At 46.5% G+C, this 15513-nt stretch overlaps 1 protein-coding gene across 1 annotated transcript in view; it reads right to left on the bottom strand.

The window, feature by feature from the left end:
• Positions 1-66: 66 nt before the first annotated feature.
• The window catches only part of Rtel1 (Regulator of telomere elongation helicase 1), a 265901-nt gene continuing 250454 nt past the window's right edge, over positions 67-15513 (bottom strand). Inside the window, exons 19-20 of the mRNA XM_068351830.1 lie at positions 7719-7863; positions 67-294 (exon numbers count right to left, since the gene is read on the bottom strand). Coding sequence (XP_068207931.1) covers positions 212-294; positions 7719-7863 — 228 coding nt within the window. The 3' untranslated portion in view covers positions 67-211. The remainder of the gene's footprint in view (positions 295-7718; positions 7864-15513) is intronic.

Below are 15513 nucleotides of genomic sequence, written 5' to 3'. Positions count from 1 at the left end.
TGGGAAACACTACTTGCAATTACTTAATCACTATCAATTTCATTTTAACGATTAAATAAAACCATGTTTACAAAACTTTTAAGTTATATATTTGATATAAAAATTAAATAAAATTGTAAAAACTGTTAATAATTTAAAATAATGCATTCTCATAAAGTAAATAATCATGGAGTTAATACAATTAACTATTAAAATGAGTAAATCACAGATGCTATCTTCCTGAAGTATCTAAAAGTCCACTGCACATCTCATGGAATTTTGGTTGGTGTTCCTTCTTCAGAAACTGATGAAATTCTGAAAATATGCAAGAAAGCTCTCACTTTAGAAATTCTATTATAGTTATCTAACTTTTATTTGAGAAACAACTCTTAATCTAGCTTATCTATACAATAACAAAACATTTAAACAAAACTTTTGTTTTACAGACTTTTTAAATGGGAATTCTTAATGTGTTAGACTAATTCTCATATCCAAACTGCTTCAATGATGATAAAGTGGTCATCTCTAGCAATTGTGGCATCTTCCCATTTTATTGTGCAAACCAAAGTAAATGGATATAAAAAATAATCAGGTCCATACTCATGGATATACAGAAGCAGCTTGCCTGGATCTCCAGGATCAGGCCTCCATGGTAGCCAACATTTTCAACAATATCAGATGCTGAGATCATAGGGCAGGGACAGTATCACAGAGATCGGGCCTTGGAGATAGTCAGCAGTGGTGATAACACCAAGACCAGATTTCAAAGATATCATACAGTGATGGCACCATTAACAGCTGGCCTCTCGGGTGACCAGCAGTAGAGACAAAGTTGAAAAAAAAAACATGAGGACAGCTGAGTAATATAAAGACAAGAAAGATGGCAAATAGCACTGCAACCAGGACAGCAATAGTGTAACCAAACTTAGAAGGGCCAGCAGCAAATTTACAATTGGATTTCAAACACAGGTATAACCAGTATGCTCAGACCCAAGGACAGATGGTAGCAGCAAGGTCAGGCCATGAGAACAGTTTGTAGCAGCAGCATAATAGGATCTTGATGATGGGCAGCAGTAGCAGGACCATGTCTTGAAGATGACCTACAGTATTGTGGTATAAAACGGAATTTGGCCTCCAGTAACTGTAGCATGGTTGGTTCTGGAGAACTATCAGCAACAACAAGATCAACCCTTGAAGATGCTCTACACCAGTAAAGTGAGACCTTGAAAATTGCCAGGAATAACATGACTATGCCAGCATCAGAAGCAACATGATATAGCTTTTAGAACAGCTTTCAGCAATATTTCTATTGGTTTTATACTGATCAAGGTCTTAGGGGGGTAAAAATGTCACAGGATAGTGTATTACAGCCCTGGCTGACAGTTGTAGGAAAAATATACCAATATTCTAAAGGATCTTGTTATTTACTTGCAACAGCAGGTCATCTTGGCCTACACAGGAAACTCTGCACTGTTTTCTGTTTACTAAAATTTGTCTCACAAGTAATCAATGGCCAGGAGAGGTAATTAGTGTTTACACTGAAACTGTGAACACAGTATTTTTTTTTTTTTTTTTTTTTTTTTTTTTACCAGATGAACGGTAGGTGGTTTCATGGATCTTTTTTTTAAACAGATGCCAGCCTTGAAGATTTTCCTAGATTCATGTTTTAACGTAGGTAAACTGAATGTACTGAAATCTCATTGCTATCAAACCCCTTCATCCCTTGCCTTTCATTTCTTGTAAGAATCTGTTCAAACTTTCTTAACTTTGAATCATCCCAAAAATAATATTTACATGTCAACTTGTTTCCTTTGTTCCAATGCTCCCTATGACTTTTAACTTATTCTGACATTCAGTTGAATTACCTTTAGCCAACAGTACAATGGTCAAAGCCATTTCCCACTTGAACCCCTGATTTTGATAGAAAGGTAAACTTCATTCTTTGTAGTTAATTTTGCAATTTATTCAGAATTATGTACTTTGTATTTTTTAAATAACATAGATGGATGGATTTTGTACTTTGACCTGAATCTGAATCCATTGTTAGCCTTGGCATCATTTCTGGCTTTGTAACTTGTCAAATTTAATAAAATTAAATATTCACAACAAAGCCAAGTGTGTTTAGAGGACTTGTGGCTTATTCCTTAGTTCGACTGAAGGCAGTACAGTAATCTCTTTTAATCCTATCTTTATCAGCAATTTAGAATCTTTAAATCTGAGAGGCAACATATTTTGAAAACTTTTGATCACCACTACTATATATATTATTAATAATACATAATCATAATATAAGTACAGTATGCAGAAAATAGAGAACTGTAAAATTGTTCATCTATATAAACATTTTGTAAATATACAAATCATAAATATATTTTCCCAAGAAAGATGCTCGGTAAGTAGACCACTAAATCAAGTCTCTTACCAGCCATAAGTTGCCTTAATCTACCTCCCTAAATTTCTTAAATTGTGTAATTCTTTGGCCCCTGCCTGATTGACCTAGAAAGATAACGCGAATCTCGTCTGACTCTGTTGAGGACCTGCCTGATGGTCCCGAAGGGAGGGAAGGCATAAACGTTGAGGTTGTCCCAAGAGGCATCCTCGAACGCTGCTGCTGGGTCTGGCACTGGAGAACAGAACACGGGGAGCTGTGCATCGAGTTTTGTGGTGAAGAGGTCCATCACCGGCGATCCCCATCTCAGGATGACTGTCTGAGCCACTTCTGGGTGTAGGGACCACTACGACCCTACTACTTGGCCCATCCTGCTGAGGCTGTTGGCTAGGACGTTCCTCTTCCCTGGAATAAACCTGGCTGTGATCTCGATGTGTTTCTTTTTGACCCATTCCAGGATCTTTGTCGTGAGACCACACAACTCCTCCGACTTTAGCCCTCCTTGCTTTTTCACATAGGCTACCACCGTGGCGTTGTCGCACATTAACGCCACCGTGTTTTCTCGGAGAAGGTGGACGAATTCTACGCACGCCCTCTGAACCGCCATCAGTTCCAGGACGTTTATGTGAAAGTTCTTTTCTTCGGGGGACCACTTTCCCTTTGCTGATTCGTCGAGAAGATGGGCTCCCCATTCCTCCTTCGATGTGTCCGTGAAGAGCAGCACCTCCGGAGGATCGATCGTGAAGGGCATTCCCTTGAGGGTGATCGCCCTGTTAGGCTATGCCACCATTTCAGGGTTTCCTTCATCTCCGTGGACACTGTGGCTAACTTGAGCGGGGACTTCCCCGTTGACCAGAGTTCTTTTAGGTTCCACTGAACCACCCTTAGCTTGAGTCTACCCCGAGGGACTAACTTCTCTAACGACACCAGGTGGTCCACTAACCTCTGCCAGTCTTTGGCTCTCCTTGGAAGGTTTGATAGGAAGGGGAAAATTATTCAGTCCAGATTTTCTAACCTCTCTGAGGAGGGGAAGGCCCTCCCCAACTTGGTGTCTAGAATCATCCCCAGATAGGTCATCCTGGTTGAGGGTATCAATTGTGACTTTTCTAGGTTGATGGTGATACCCAAGTCCTTGCAGAACCGTAGAAGTTTCGCGCCTTGCTCCTTCAGTGCTTCCCCTGAGGCTGAAAGCAACAACCAGTCATCTAGGTACCGGATCAGGCGGATGACCTGTTCGTGAGCCCAGACTGACACTGTTGTGAAGACCCTCGTGAAGACCTGAGGAGCTGTCGACAGCCCGAAGCATAGGGTCCTGAACTGCAACGACTGGGCACCCCACTTCACCCTTAGGAGGGGTGGACAGGGATCTGAAAATACGCGTCCTTGAGGTCTAGGGACATCATGAAGTCTCCCTCCTTCAAGGCTGCCATCACCGACTTCGGGGTGTTCATCTTGAAGTCGGTCTTGCATATGAACTTGTTGAGGGCCGAAAGATCTATGACCGGCCTCCAACCCCCTGTTGCCTTCTCCACCAGGAAGAGCCTGCTGTAGAACCCCGGGGTGGGGTTCTTGACTAGTTCTAATGCCCCTTTGGAGAGCATGGCCGACACTTCCTCCTGTAATGCCGCCTTCTTCAACGGGTCCTTGGGAGCCAACCACTCCGCCTGTCGGTCGGGAATTAGACGGGGCGGGTCCGCCAGGAAGGGAACCCTGTACCCGTCCCTCAGGACTGCTATGGTCCATGGATCTGCTCCATTGTCCCGCCAAGCTTGCCAAGAGCGTTTGATGCATCCCCTACCTGAGGCTTCGGCAGGAGTAGGGGGCCTCTCTCCCTACCTTCTCCTGGAGGCGCGGCTCGAACGTCCTCTCCTAGAATTTGAGTAGCTAGACTTAAAGGAGGCCTGCGGAGTCGTGCTTCCCCTACGGGGGCTGTGAGGCTTGACGCCAGGAAGCCGAAGGGGTCTCGTCTGGGTTGAGCTGACGAGGAGTGGGGACCGTCTGGAGCAACTCTAGTGTGTGTAGGACGTCTTGTCGCTGGAGGCCTGGACTCTCCTGTCTCCTTGGTTTTTCTAACTCTCTCTATCGCTTCCTCCACTGCCTTCAGGGGGAAGACGGAGACGGAGTCGCCCCACACCGCGGAGTTCCTCAGGCACTTCGCCTCCCTCTTGGGTAGCCTACGGATCAATTTATTGAGGACGTTGTCTCTCTTCCGTAGGACCCAGTTGGCCGTCTGCTTGAGGGACTGGAAGGTGAGGAACTTCATTGCCTTCCCCCTTGAGAGGATCAGTTCTTGAAGTAATGTTTGATTTTCCAGCACAGAGATCATGAGGCGACTGGAAACCTACTAGGGTACAGGCCCATCAGTCCATGTCCTCCATCATCGCGGCCTCCGCCGGGGAAAAACACACGGGGGCAGAGGAGGTCCTGTCTTCCGCACTGCCCTGGTTAAGCGTGGCTATTGCCGCTTCGACTGAGCGGGGACCCGCGCGCCGCCCGTCCGGGACGTAAAATCGCTTCTGCGTTCTTAAGCCTGGAAGCAGCTTGAAGGACCCTTGGGCCCTGAGGGAGTCCGCTTGACCTGCGACGTATCTGTCGACATGGTCCATCCCCACTTTAACGTCCGGCGCTAGAGGAAGGGTTAGAGATGGCTTTTGTTGGACAGTGTTGTCAACTAACCTGCCCAGACCCGAGAGCCAGGCCTGCTCCGTCGAGGGTTTCGGGTCGTCTAGCCTGTGGTGCTGCCTGATCAGCGCCAGGACCTTTCTGTAGGAGGAGACATCATTCGCCGAGCACTCTCCCCCTTCTATTAGTCCTTCCGCTACCTGATCTTCTGCGTCGGCACCCCGTCGGTCACGGATGGAGCCACGTGGGAGGCTAGGTCCTCTCTCTCCTGCCGTACCAATGGCGCGGGAACTTCCAGCACGGGCGGATCCGCTGAGATGGAGGTAGCCGTCATGGGTCTACCCCCTCCCACAGAGCTCGGTGGGGCCGGGGGCTTACGATGAGCTTTCGGTTGCTCAGGGCGCTTGGGTAGAGCTGCCGTGGAACCGAGGATAGGGGCCATGCTGCTGGGCCAAAGGAGCGGCTCTCTCCGCTGGGCGGATGGAGCCGGTGCCTTCGCGGGCTTGGGCTTGGTGAAGCCGACTTGTGCCAACGGCTTCGGGCGACAGGCGGACCGACTGGAGGCCCCGTGTCGCGAGGGCGAGGAAGCGACTCTAGGGAGCCACCCGGATGAGCCTGGAGCGTAGACTGCCTTGATGAGTTCGCTGCGGGGAATGGTCACACGGACCCACTTATCTCTGGACGAACGCCCTTTCTTGTTTTTCCTCTTGAAGGTCCTTGCACGCTTCCTGGACGGGGCTGATCGGGAGCGAGACCTCCTCCTCCGGGACCTCTTCCGCTTCTTTCTCGACTCCCGGGGACCGGAATCTTCCGACGAGGATGGTGAAGAGGAAGACGATGACAAAGAGGAAGAAGGGCTCACCGAGTCCTCCGCGACCTCTGATGCTGATGTAGGGTCCATGTGCTGTTTCACCGGCGTGAACGGCTGCATAAAGTCGGGCGGGAGCATCGAAGACGGCACTGGGGGAGTCCGTATAGTCTTCCTGGAAGCGAACCAGCTGCCGAACTCTTCCTCTTACCGCATCGGCGACCTGAAGGGCGTCCTAGGCGCCGTCCACACAATGGAGTCGGGGTCCGACGAACCTGTCGGCGGTCTCTCCTTGTCCGTTTCTCCCCCGGGCGCTGAAGTACCTGAAACACATAGCCACGATGCGGGGGAAGGGGCCGGAGCAGTCTTCCCCCACACCGGGTCTTCGGTCGAGATGGGCCCTGTAGGCACCAGAACCTCTTCTCCCGAGCACACTCCCGCCACCCCTCCCCCCCCCCCCAGCAGGCCCCCCATACGCCTGTGAAGAAAAAACATCCCCCACATCAGGAACATCACTCATGGGGAGCGGCAATGGGCCGCTTCCCCTCAACGAACTTATCTCGTCCCCTACTCTGGGTAGGGGAAGGTGGAGGGGAACCTCTCTCTGATGGAGCCGTAGGCGACGCCAAGGGCGAGGCGGTGCCAGCCTTCTTAGGGGATCTCTTGGATGCCTTTGTCTTCTTTGTCCCATACAAGGCCCACTGGATTTCAGGCCAGGACTCGCACTCCGGACACATGGCGAACGGGGAACACACACTACCCCTGCACGACGAACACAGGGTATGCGGATCAACCTGCGGTTTAGAGAGAAACGCACCACACGATTTACCGGCATTAGGCCCGGGGCAACAATGTTGGTGATCCATAATATAACACAAAAGCCCCAAACAACACAAGAACACAGGGGAAAGAGGTGGATGAAAGGATACAAGGGAATTGGTAAACACGCGGTAACCACGTGGGGACACAAAGGGTTGCACGGGATGTGAGAGAGTGGCGAGATGTTAATCACGCCGCGAACAGAAGCTTACTGGTGACTGAGACCTAGCCCCACGCTCTCGCTGACCCGGGTCGCCTCAGGGCGAGTATCCATCCGCCACAGAGAGACCCACTATAAAACACGGAGATGGGGAAACTACACAAAATTCTGATCGGTTGGGAGGAGAATCCCAGATACTCCTAAGAAAGTAGTTCGAGGTAAGTACTCTGTGTTGGAACAAACATTATTTCATGAAATTGGAAAAACTGTTCCATAAAAACAGTCAAGAATGATTGGAGTCCTTTAACCCTTTTACCCCCGGGGTATCTGGAAATTTCCAACTCTTAACCCCCAGGGGGTTATTTTTTTCCCAGCACATTTAGCAGTATATTTTTTTTTAAATTGCTCTATCAACCTTAATTTTTGTCATAGAGAGGTCAGGTTGGTCTCATTCTCTTGGAAAATGCCTGAATTTTCTCAAAAAATTATCAAAAATATGAAAAAAAAATTTTTTATAGCATTTTCTTGCAAGGACGTACCGGTACGTCCATGGGGGTAAAGGGATGAGTTTTGTGAAACGTACCAGTACGTCCTTTGGGGGTAAAAGGGTTAATACCTATGACTGTTTACAAGGTTTTTATACGCTACTATAAAGTCTAACCTCTATTTGATCTGCCCTTTCCCATGGTTTACCATCTTTTCTCAACTGCTTTAAATCTCCATCACAGCACTCGGATGAAACTAACTTGACATAATCTGAATAGTGCCTACCAACTAAATAACTGTAAATTTAACTTTATATCTATTTGATATACAGTACAGTAAAACCTCCTTATCCACAGTCTAATACATTTGATTATATCTCAATAACCACTAAAGGGGTTAATCATTTTGTATTTCTATACAACACTGTCCTTACACCAATAACCAGTGGAACTTACTTCTTAGCAATGAATGATTTTTGGGCTCGTCCATGAACAAAGGAACGAGTATAGCTACTGTGCTATCATAATCCTTGGTTTTTTGGTAACTTTTCACTGCCTCTGAAAACTGTTTGTACATCTCTGCTCCAAGGGATGACTTTACCTGCAAAGATAAAATAAACTATATATATATATATATATATATATATATATATATATATATATATATATATATATATATATATATATACACAGTATATATATACAGTAGGGTCCCGAATTATGAGAGAATTTGGTCGATCAATGACCTCGTATGAATGGAAAATCACATATTTTGAAACACACAACAGAAATAATTTAATTGGGGCCATGGCAACCAGCAACAAGCCTATTCAAACGTTTTACTACCCATTTCCAATACTTTCTATGTACTATACTGTTTTTTTTTATAATATCAAATTGTTCTTGTAAATAAATCAAACATTTAATATACTTTAAAGTTCTAATAACTTGAAAAAAAGGTTAAAATTACAACCAGGATGGGTGTAAATACCGTATATTTCCCGTTATAAGGCGACCCAAAATACAGACAAATTTCAATGTTTGTCAGATCTATTGTATATGACAACTGGTGAATAGCAAAACCATCACTCTACAGACTAGCTTTTGTTGTATCATTGAAAATCCAGTCATCAAAATAAAGGCAATTTTATATCATGAGTTTCCTAAACACGCCAAAAAGCACAATAAAAAACGACAACCAATGTTTTGTTTACGTTTATCTCTGATCAAAACGAAAAAACAGACGCATTTACACATCTGTGTATAGGTTAGTTTTTGCATCGACAGCAATCTTACCAAGTATTGATTATATGTTGATTTTGTTATTACCAATGTTCTTCTTAATTTTTCTTAAAACTTCCAAATAAATGAAATGAATGCCATTTATATAATATTTTATTTTTCTTTATGACGCCGCCTGAAACGGAAACCTTCCATTCGTTTACTGTACGCTCCATCTTCGATCATAATAAATAAACGAAGGCATTAAACAGCAAGATCAAAGAGATAAATAATGATATTAAAAGCTTTTAGTAAATATGTTATTACAAATATCATTTACTGTATCTATTTAAACTACATACGCAGCAAATCAGGAAAACTATTTTTTTTTTGGGGGGGGGGGCGTTTAATCAACATTAACAAACTGCCGCTAATGACAGAATGATAATTTACGATAATTCTAATTATAATATGTGCGTGTGTGTGTGTGTATGAAGGAGCGACCAGGAGCCTAAAGAACATAAAATTCATAGCAATCACGATTTATTAATATTATGTTTGTGAAAATACAAAGAAAAACTTTAAATGCCCATATCACAAAACTATACTTATTGAACTTCAAATTCTATCTTCACCTTTAGTTTTAAGGATATAGCATTGAAATTTGGTATATAACTTAGAAAGACATTATAAAACAATCAAATAGAGCCCTTTTTCCATTTTTTTTTTTTTTTCATATTTTCTGTACTTTTTTTCCCCTGATTTATAAGGTTTATTTTTTTTTACCATAATGAAAAAATCATATCAAATAAATTATTTTTAGAAAAAAAACTCTATTTGATTGGAGGTCTATGTAGGGTAGCAATCACAGGTTTAATATTTAATATTAAGAGGTATGAATGTCAAAGTCCTGTCCTTAAAAAACGGCATTTGCCGGCCAGCCCCCTTTTGAAGAAAATTGTTTTTATTGATAACTCCATTTTTTTTTGTACGAATTAGTTTGAATTTTTGGGCAAGGGTTAGTCTATGTATAACAAAAAGGCTAGTATTCATATTTTGTTTGTTCTCCCCCCATACTAAAAATGCTTTAAAAATAACTCTCTTATAACTGTTACAATCTAGGAGCAGAAATTTACATGGTAGATAGATGATATATATAGGAATAAAGTAATAGAGCATTTTCTTTTTTTGCAATTTAATTTTTTACAAATATTTTCCAATATTTGAAAAATCTTGGATCGATTTCATGGAAAATTAATACCAAAATTTTGGAGAACAAGATGAAAAATAACTATAGTTTAGCAGTTTTTTTAGCCATCATTTGCTTTTTGTTTCATTAAGATATACGTCTGAGTTTCCATTGGAAGGTCGATAAGAATAGTTTTGAGAAATTGATCACTAAAATTTAGGGTGATACTTTTTACTTGTCTGTCCATTTATTTCTTTGTACTTATACATTATGAGTGTTTTATAACAAATTTCTAGAGTTATATGATATTTGTTTTATTGTTATGTATATTTTTGGGCTCAAGCCATGTCGTCCTGATGGAAGGTTCCTTCAGTAGCTTCCTTAGGGTATATATGACTACAGTAGATATTCCCAGAATTAAACTAAAGGTTTCACAGAATTCTAACTTCTGGCGCGAGTACCCTAAAGGTTTCCCTCTAGGATATCGTATATCAACAGGGGACGCATGTATTGACACGCCACATGGCTATCTGCACCCCACATAGCGTTTACGCTTCGAGGGGGAAAGGTGGCGAGATAACTGAGGAGCCGCTCCAAATTTATCCTCCTTCGTTACTGTTACGGTACTCGCAACGTAAACAAGCGGCGGCCCTAGCTGTCCGCCATCCTGTGTGACGTCACATCCGTCCTCATTCCTCGCTCTGTAGCTTTCTACAACGGTTGGTTTTTTCCAAGTGATCTCGCTTTATCCCTTGCATCCTTCGTCATGTCGCAACCTTCGGCCTCGCCTTCTTCTGGAAAGTTGAGTACCAGGTTCTTGTATTGTTTAAATAAGCTCTGGCCGTAAAGTAACAATTTTTTACCCTTAAATCTTGTGTTTTGTGGCAGAGCTGTGCCTTGACTGGAGGCACCATTTTACGACGCTGCTGTTCGCCTCGCATGCTTCAGCTAGTTAGCCACAACAGCCCTCCCGGTCTTATAACTAATTAATATCATTAGTTATTTAGTCTTCATTGCTAGGAATTAGTTATAATATGCCGATGGTATTCTTCGGCATTCTTAGTTAGCCGACCCCATGCTAGCCTACTAGCTTACCCTAGGCCGAAGCCTAGTGTTCATGTTTACTTTTGCATGATATAATAAGTGTTCCTAGTGTTAATGTAAATGAAGATATAGGCATCTTTAAACATACAAGATTCAGTGTTGCACATGTACTTTCGCCTTCTAGGGACCATACAAGGGACCGTGTCTGGTCCATCCATGTCACACTCCCCTAACCCAACGTTGGGGCCCTTGCATGCTTCCTTATCTCCCCTGTTACCTACGGGTAACCTCCCTATGGGTAGCTTTGCTATATCTTAGGCTCCTTACCCGGAATAGTTTTCGGGTAGGTTAGGCTAGATCGATCTTCCCTCTTCCCTACCATAGTATATGGAGGGACCTCTGACAGAACCCCAGAGTACCTTTCGTTCATCCCAGTCCACCTTAGGGGAACGCCTTTCCTTTAGGGTATCGACTGAGACTGAAGGTGGAAGGGCTCTGCCTTTCCCCCTAGACTGCACTTGGTTGGGACACGTCCCTTCCTCCCTGTAGCCTAGCGATGTGTCTTTCCCAGCCCTCCCTAATCTAGGAGAAGGTTCTCCTGGTTTAGGTTAGGCCTTGGGGGATTCTGTTTTATTATAGTTTAAGACAGTACACCAGTGCTGTACCTGATCTGAGCTAACCTTCCCTAGGTTGGAGAGCGTTCTCTCCTGCCTGGGCAGTCTAGCACCTAACAGATTCCCTCCACCCCTTGGGAGTATTAGGGTCGTGTCCCCTTCTGCTCCCTCAAAAGATCCCTAACCCTCTCCCCACTCTATCCCTTTGTGTTGGCTAGCCTTCACACTCCTGTCCGCTGTCCTACAACTCTTCTCCTGGGGAGAGTTGTAGGTTTGGCTGTGCTCTTCTGCTTGGTTGGCCGCTCTGCTACACTTCCCCTTCATAGTCGAACTATGGGGTGGTGCCGGCGGGCGACCTGCCGGAGGAAGATCCCCCTCTTTGAGTGTCCTCTGATCCTCCTTTGGGTTACCACAGGCATCCAGCCATCTGCCGGCTCCCTGCCGCCGGATGATAGGCGTATCCCCTCCTATCATGAGAGCACTCCTTCCGGAGGGAAGTCGGTCGGGTATCGGGCATTACCCTTCCTTACCTTTCTCTCTCCTATCATGGTGCCGGTCCACTGCCACCTCTGCTTGCCGCCGACACCTCGGGTGACCTTCCTACTTCATAGGATGTTACTATATAAGGATTACCTAGGGCGACAGCCTGCCGGCTGCCGGGGGCCGCCGCCCCTTGCCGACGCTACCGCCGACATCTCAGGTAACCCTCCCCTCCATCTTATGCAGCCAGCTAAGGTTCACCAGCGCCGACAGCCTGCCGGCTGCCGGAGGCCGCCGTCCTGTCGGCGATCGCCTTCCTCTATGTCTCCTATCTCTCTGCTGCTCAGTGAGTGGCCTTAGATGGATTCACCCCGCAGGACCGGCCTCCGAATTGTCGCCGGTCCGCCGGCGCTGCCCCTGCGGCTTTAATGGACAAGCACCCCTCCCCCGGCCCCGCGCCGGCAGTTGCTCTGATGCAGCCAGATAGCCTGACCGCTCTTTCTTTGGTATTTCATACCTTAAAAACAGTAGCTATGGTGTACGGTTGTACAGTACAACATTTCCAGCATACTCTGTGCTTCTCAGTGCAGTCTCTTGCCGGGACCTACCCAAATAAATGGGGGTTTATCCTATTTTCCCCCTCTCTCTCTCCCTAGGTTCTGAATTTCAGATCCTCTCCATTCTGTAGACAATTCCTTAATAAGGAAGCCTAAGCTTGGCTCATCCATAAGGATGCTCTTCCCTCCTTTATAACCTTCAGGTCCTAAGGAATTGACTGCAGAAAAGGTCACGGTAACCGGCTGGACGGGACTCACAAGTATGTGTCTTCCTACTTCCTTTCTAGCTCACCTATCCTGAGCTCACATAAAACCAATCTTACAGATATAAGTCAATCTTAATCGTTAGAGTAATGTAAGCCATAACTATGTCTTCCATGTATTCATGGTCTCTTTCTTTTACAGGAGGAGTACGTGAAGTGTGAGAGCTCCTTCTGCGGAGTTCGCCGCCCGGACTTCTACGGGCATAAGGCGTGCCGGACCCACGGCCCCTGTGCAGCAAAGAAGGGGAATCTCAAGTACTGGGATCTGCAGCCCTGTTCAACCTGCAAAGGCCTTCTTGATGAAGCGTTCGATAACCCTCCGTCCGCGGAGGCCAGGGACAACGCTCAAGAGAAACTGCGCAAGTGGGTGCGCGGTTTCCAAAAGAACGCCACCGGGCCTTATCTCCCCAATGAAAAGATGAGGGCCCTGCTTTTCCCAAAAGCATTATCGGATTCTGTGATTCCCCAGGATCAGATTCCCTGCGTTCAACTAGTGGTTGAACCCGACATTTCGGCTACACTCCGAAAGTGTCATCTGGACGAGGTTGAGATGTCGGAAATGTCCGACAACACCGAGAGGACCCTCATGGGTGAGGATCTGGAGGAAGAAGAGGATCAGGTGGAGTTCCCTGATTTGGAGGGCGAGGTCACCCAAACACCTCTGGTAACCCCTGTTGTGATCGAGGAGCCAGTCCCCTCTACCTCCGCCGCCTCGCAACCCCTGCTGCCCGCCACCGAAGATGCCATCCGGGTACTGGTGGCACTGATGGACGAAAAGCTCCGTAACAACCAAGAGGAGCTCAAAGTTCATCTTTTGGGTATGAAACTACCGAAGAAGATCTCGGTTAAGGATCTTCCCCCCTGCTCGGAGTCTAACCCTTGGAGGTACGCTGAGCATATGTGGCAAAATCTTCATCAATGATAGGCTTGGGTCCATCCTCTTGGAAGAAGTGGAATTCTTCCCCAGCTTTGAGGCTTACCCGGACTGTTACGTCCCACTCAGGTCCGAACCGGCCTCCAAGGAGGAGACCGAACCCAAAGAAGTGATCGTGTTCGATCACTCGAAAGCCCAAGCCATGCTGGCAGAATGTCTCAAGAGCCGAGGTTTTACCAACTCTTAAGATGCCGGCGTTGAGCAAGAAATACCCGTCCTTTCTTGCTCCCTCTACTGTGACCTTTCCCTTTATGGAAAAGGTCTTTCATGTGGTCATGAAGGCAGTGGAGGAAGGAAAGCCCTGCCCTACCCTGGAGGAGTGTAGGCCTCTCTCCCTCGCCCTTCCCCCCGACGACAGATTCTGGAAAGATATCTGGTTTACCTTCACGGTCGGGAAACTGGAACCTGACGCGGCTGGTTGTCAGTTTAACGAAGATCTTCCAAAGCTGAACGACCACCTTCTTCGTCGGGAGCAGGAGACCAAGGAGAGGCTAGCTGCCTCCCTGTCCCATCAAATTCAGCTGGAAGTCATGGCCGGGGACGTTAGGGTCCCAGACTTGTATATGGTTCTCGCGAAGACCCACCTAGTAACCGTGATGAAGGACTTATATAGCCTCATCAAGGCCCGGAAAGCCTGCAGAGAATTCGTGTTTGCCAACGCGGCAGTAAAACACGAACCCCGGAAACTAATCTCCTCCAACATCTGGGGCAAACATCTCTTCCCGACAGCTCTGGCGAAAGAGATTGTGGACAAAGCTGCCTCTGAGAATTGGAACCTTCTCAATAAGTGGGGCATGTCCCGCAAAAGAAAGTCCTCTCAGGACGAAGGCCCTCAGCCTAAGAGGAAATCTTCGAAACCAAGGCCCCAGCAGCGTCAACCAAAACGCCAGTTTCCGGCGCCCGCTACTCCCCAAGTGGTTGCACAGCCACAACAGACCTTTCAGTTGGTCCCCCAGCCGGTGGTGTCGCAATCAACGGTCTTCACCTCTGCCTATGAACGACAATCCACTACCTTTCGTCCCAGAGGTAGAGGCTCCGGCAGAGACTCCTCTCGCCGTCCCTCCAGGGGCAGAGGAGGAAAGGGAGCTAGCGGTCGAGGTGTCAAACCCTCGGGAAACCAGAAGCAATGAAGTGCTTCCGGTGGGAGGAAGACTCTGCCATTTTCAGGATTGCTGGACCTTCGACCCTTGGGCACACAGCATCATCAAGAAGGGACTGGGTTGGAGCTGGACACAACCACTTCCAACCTTCAACCAATTCTTCCAGCCATCAACCCCCTTCTTGGAAGAATATGTCCTAGAACTCTTGAACAAGAAGGTGATCAAGAGGGTAAAGTCCACCAGGTTCCAAGGAAGACTGTTTTGTGTTCCCAAGAAGGACTCAGACAAGCTCAGAGTCATTCTCGACTTGTCCCCCCTCAACAAGTTCATTGCGAACAACAAATTCAAGATGCTGACTCTTCAACAAATAAGAGCCCTACTGCCTCACAAGGCCTACACGGTCTCAATAGACCTGGCGGACGCCTACTGGCACATCCCAATGAACCACCACGCTTTCCCCTACCTAGGATTCCGGCTCCAAAGAAGCAGCTACGCCTTCAGAGCCATGCCCTTCGGGCTCAATGTGGCTCCGAGAATCTTCACCAAGCTAGCAGACACAATCGTCCACCAGCTACGCCTTCAGGGCGTCCAAGTGATGGCCTACCTCGATGACTGGCTGGTCTGGTCGACATCGCCAGAAGAATGTTTGCGAGCTTGCAGCAAAGTGACCCAGTTCCTGGAACATCTGAGTTTCAAGATAAACATCAAGAAGTCTCGCCTCGCTCGAACTCAGAAGTTCCAATGGTTAGGAATTCATTGGAATCTTCAGTCACACCGCCTTTCCATCCCGCTGAAGAAAATGAAAGAAATAGCCGGGTCTGTCAAAAGACTTCTCAAATCCAAACGGAT

The sequence above is a fragment of the Palaemon carinicauda genome, chromosome 28 (assembly GCF_036898095.1).
Source record: "Palaemon carinicauda isolate YSFRI2023 chromosome 28, ASM3689809v2, whole genome shotgun sequence".
Classification (NCBI taxonomy): Eukaryota; Metazoa; Arthropoda; class Malacostraca; order Decapoda; family Palaemonidae; genus Palaemon; species Palaemon carinicauda.
Note: the sequence above shows the minus strand (reverse complement) of the source record. Positions and strands in the feature narration are given on the sequence as shown.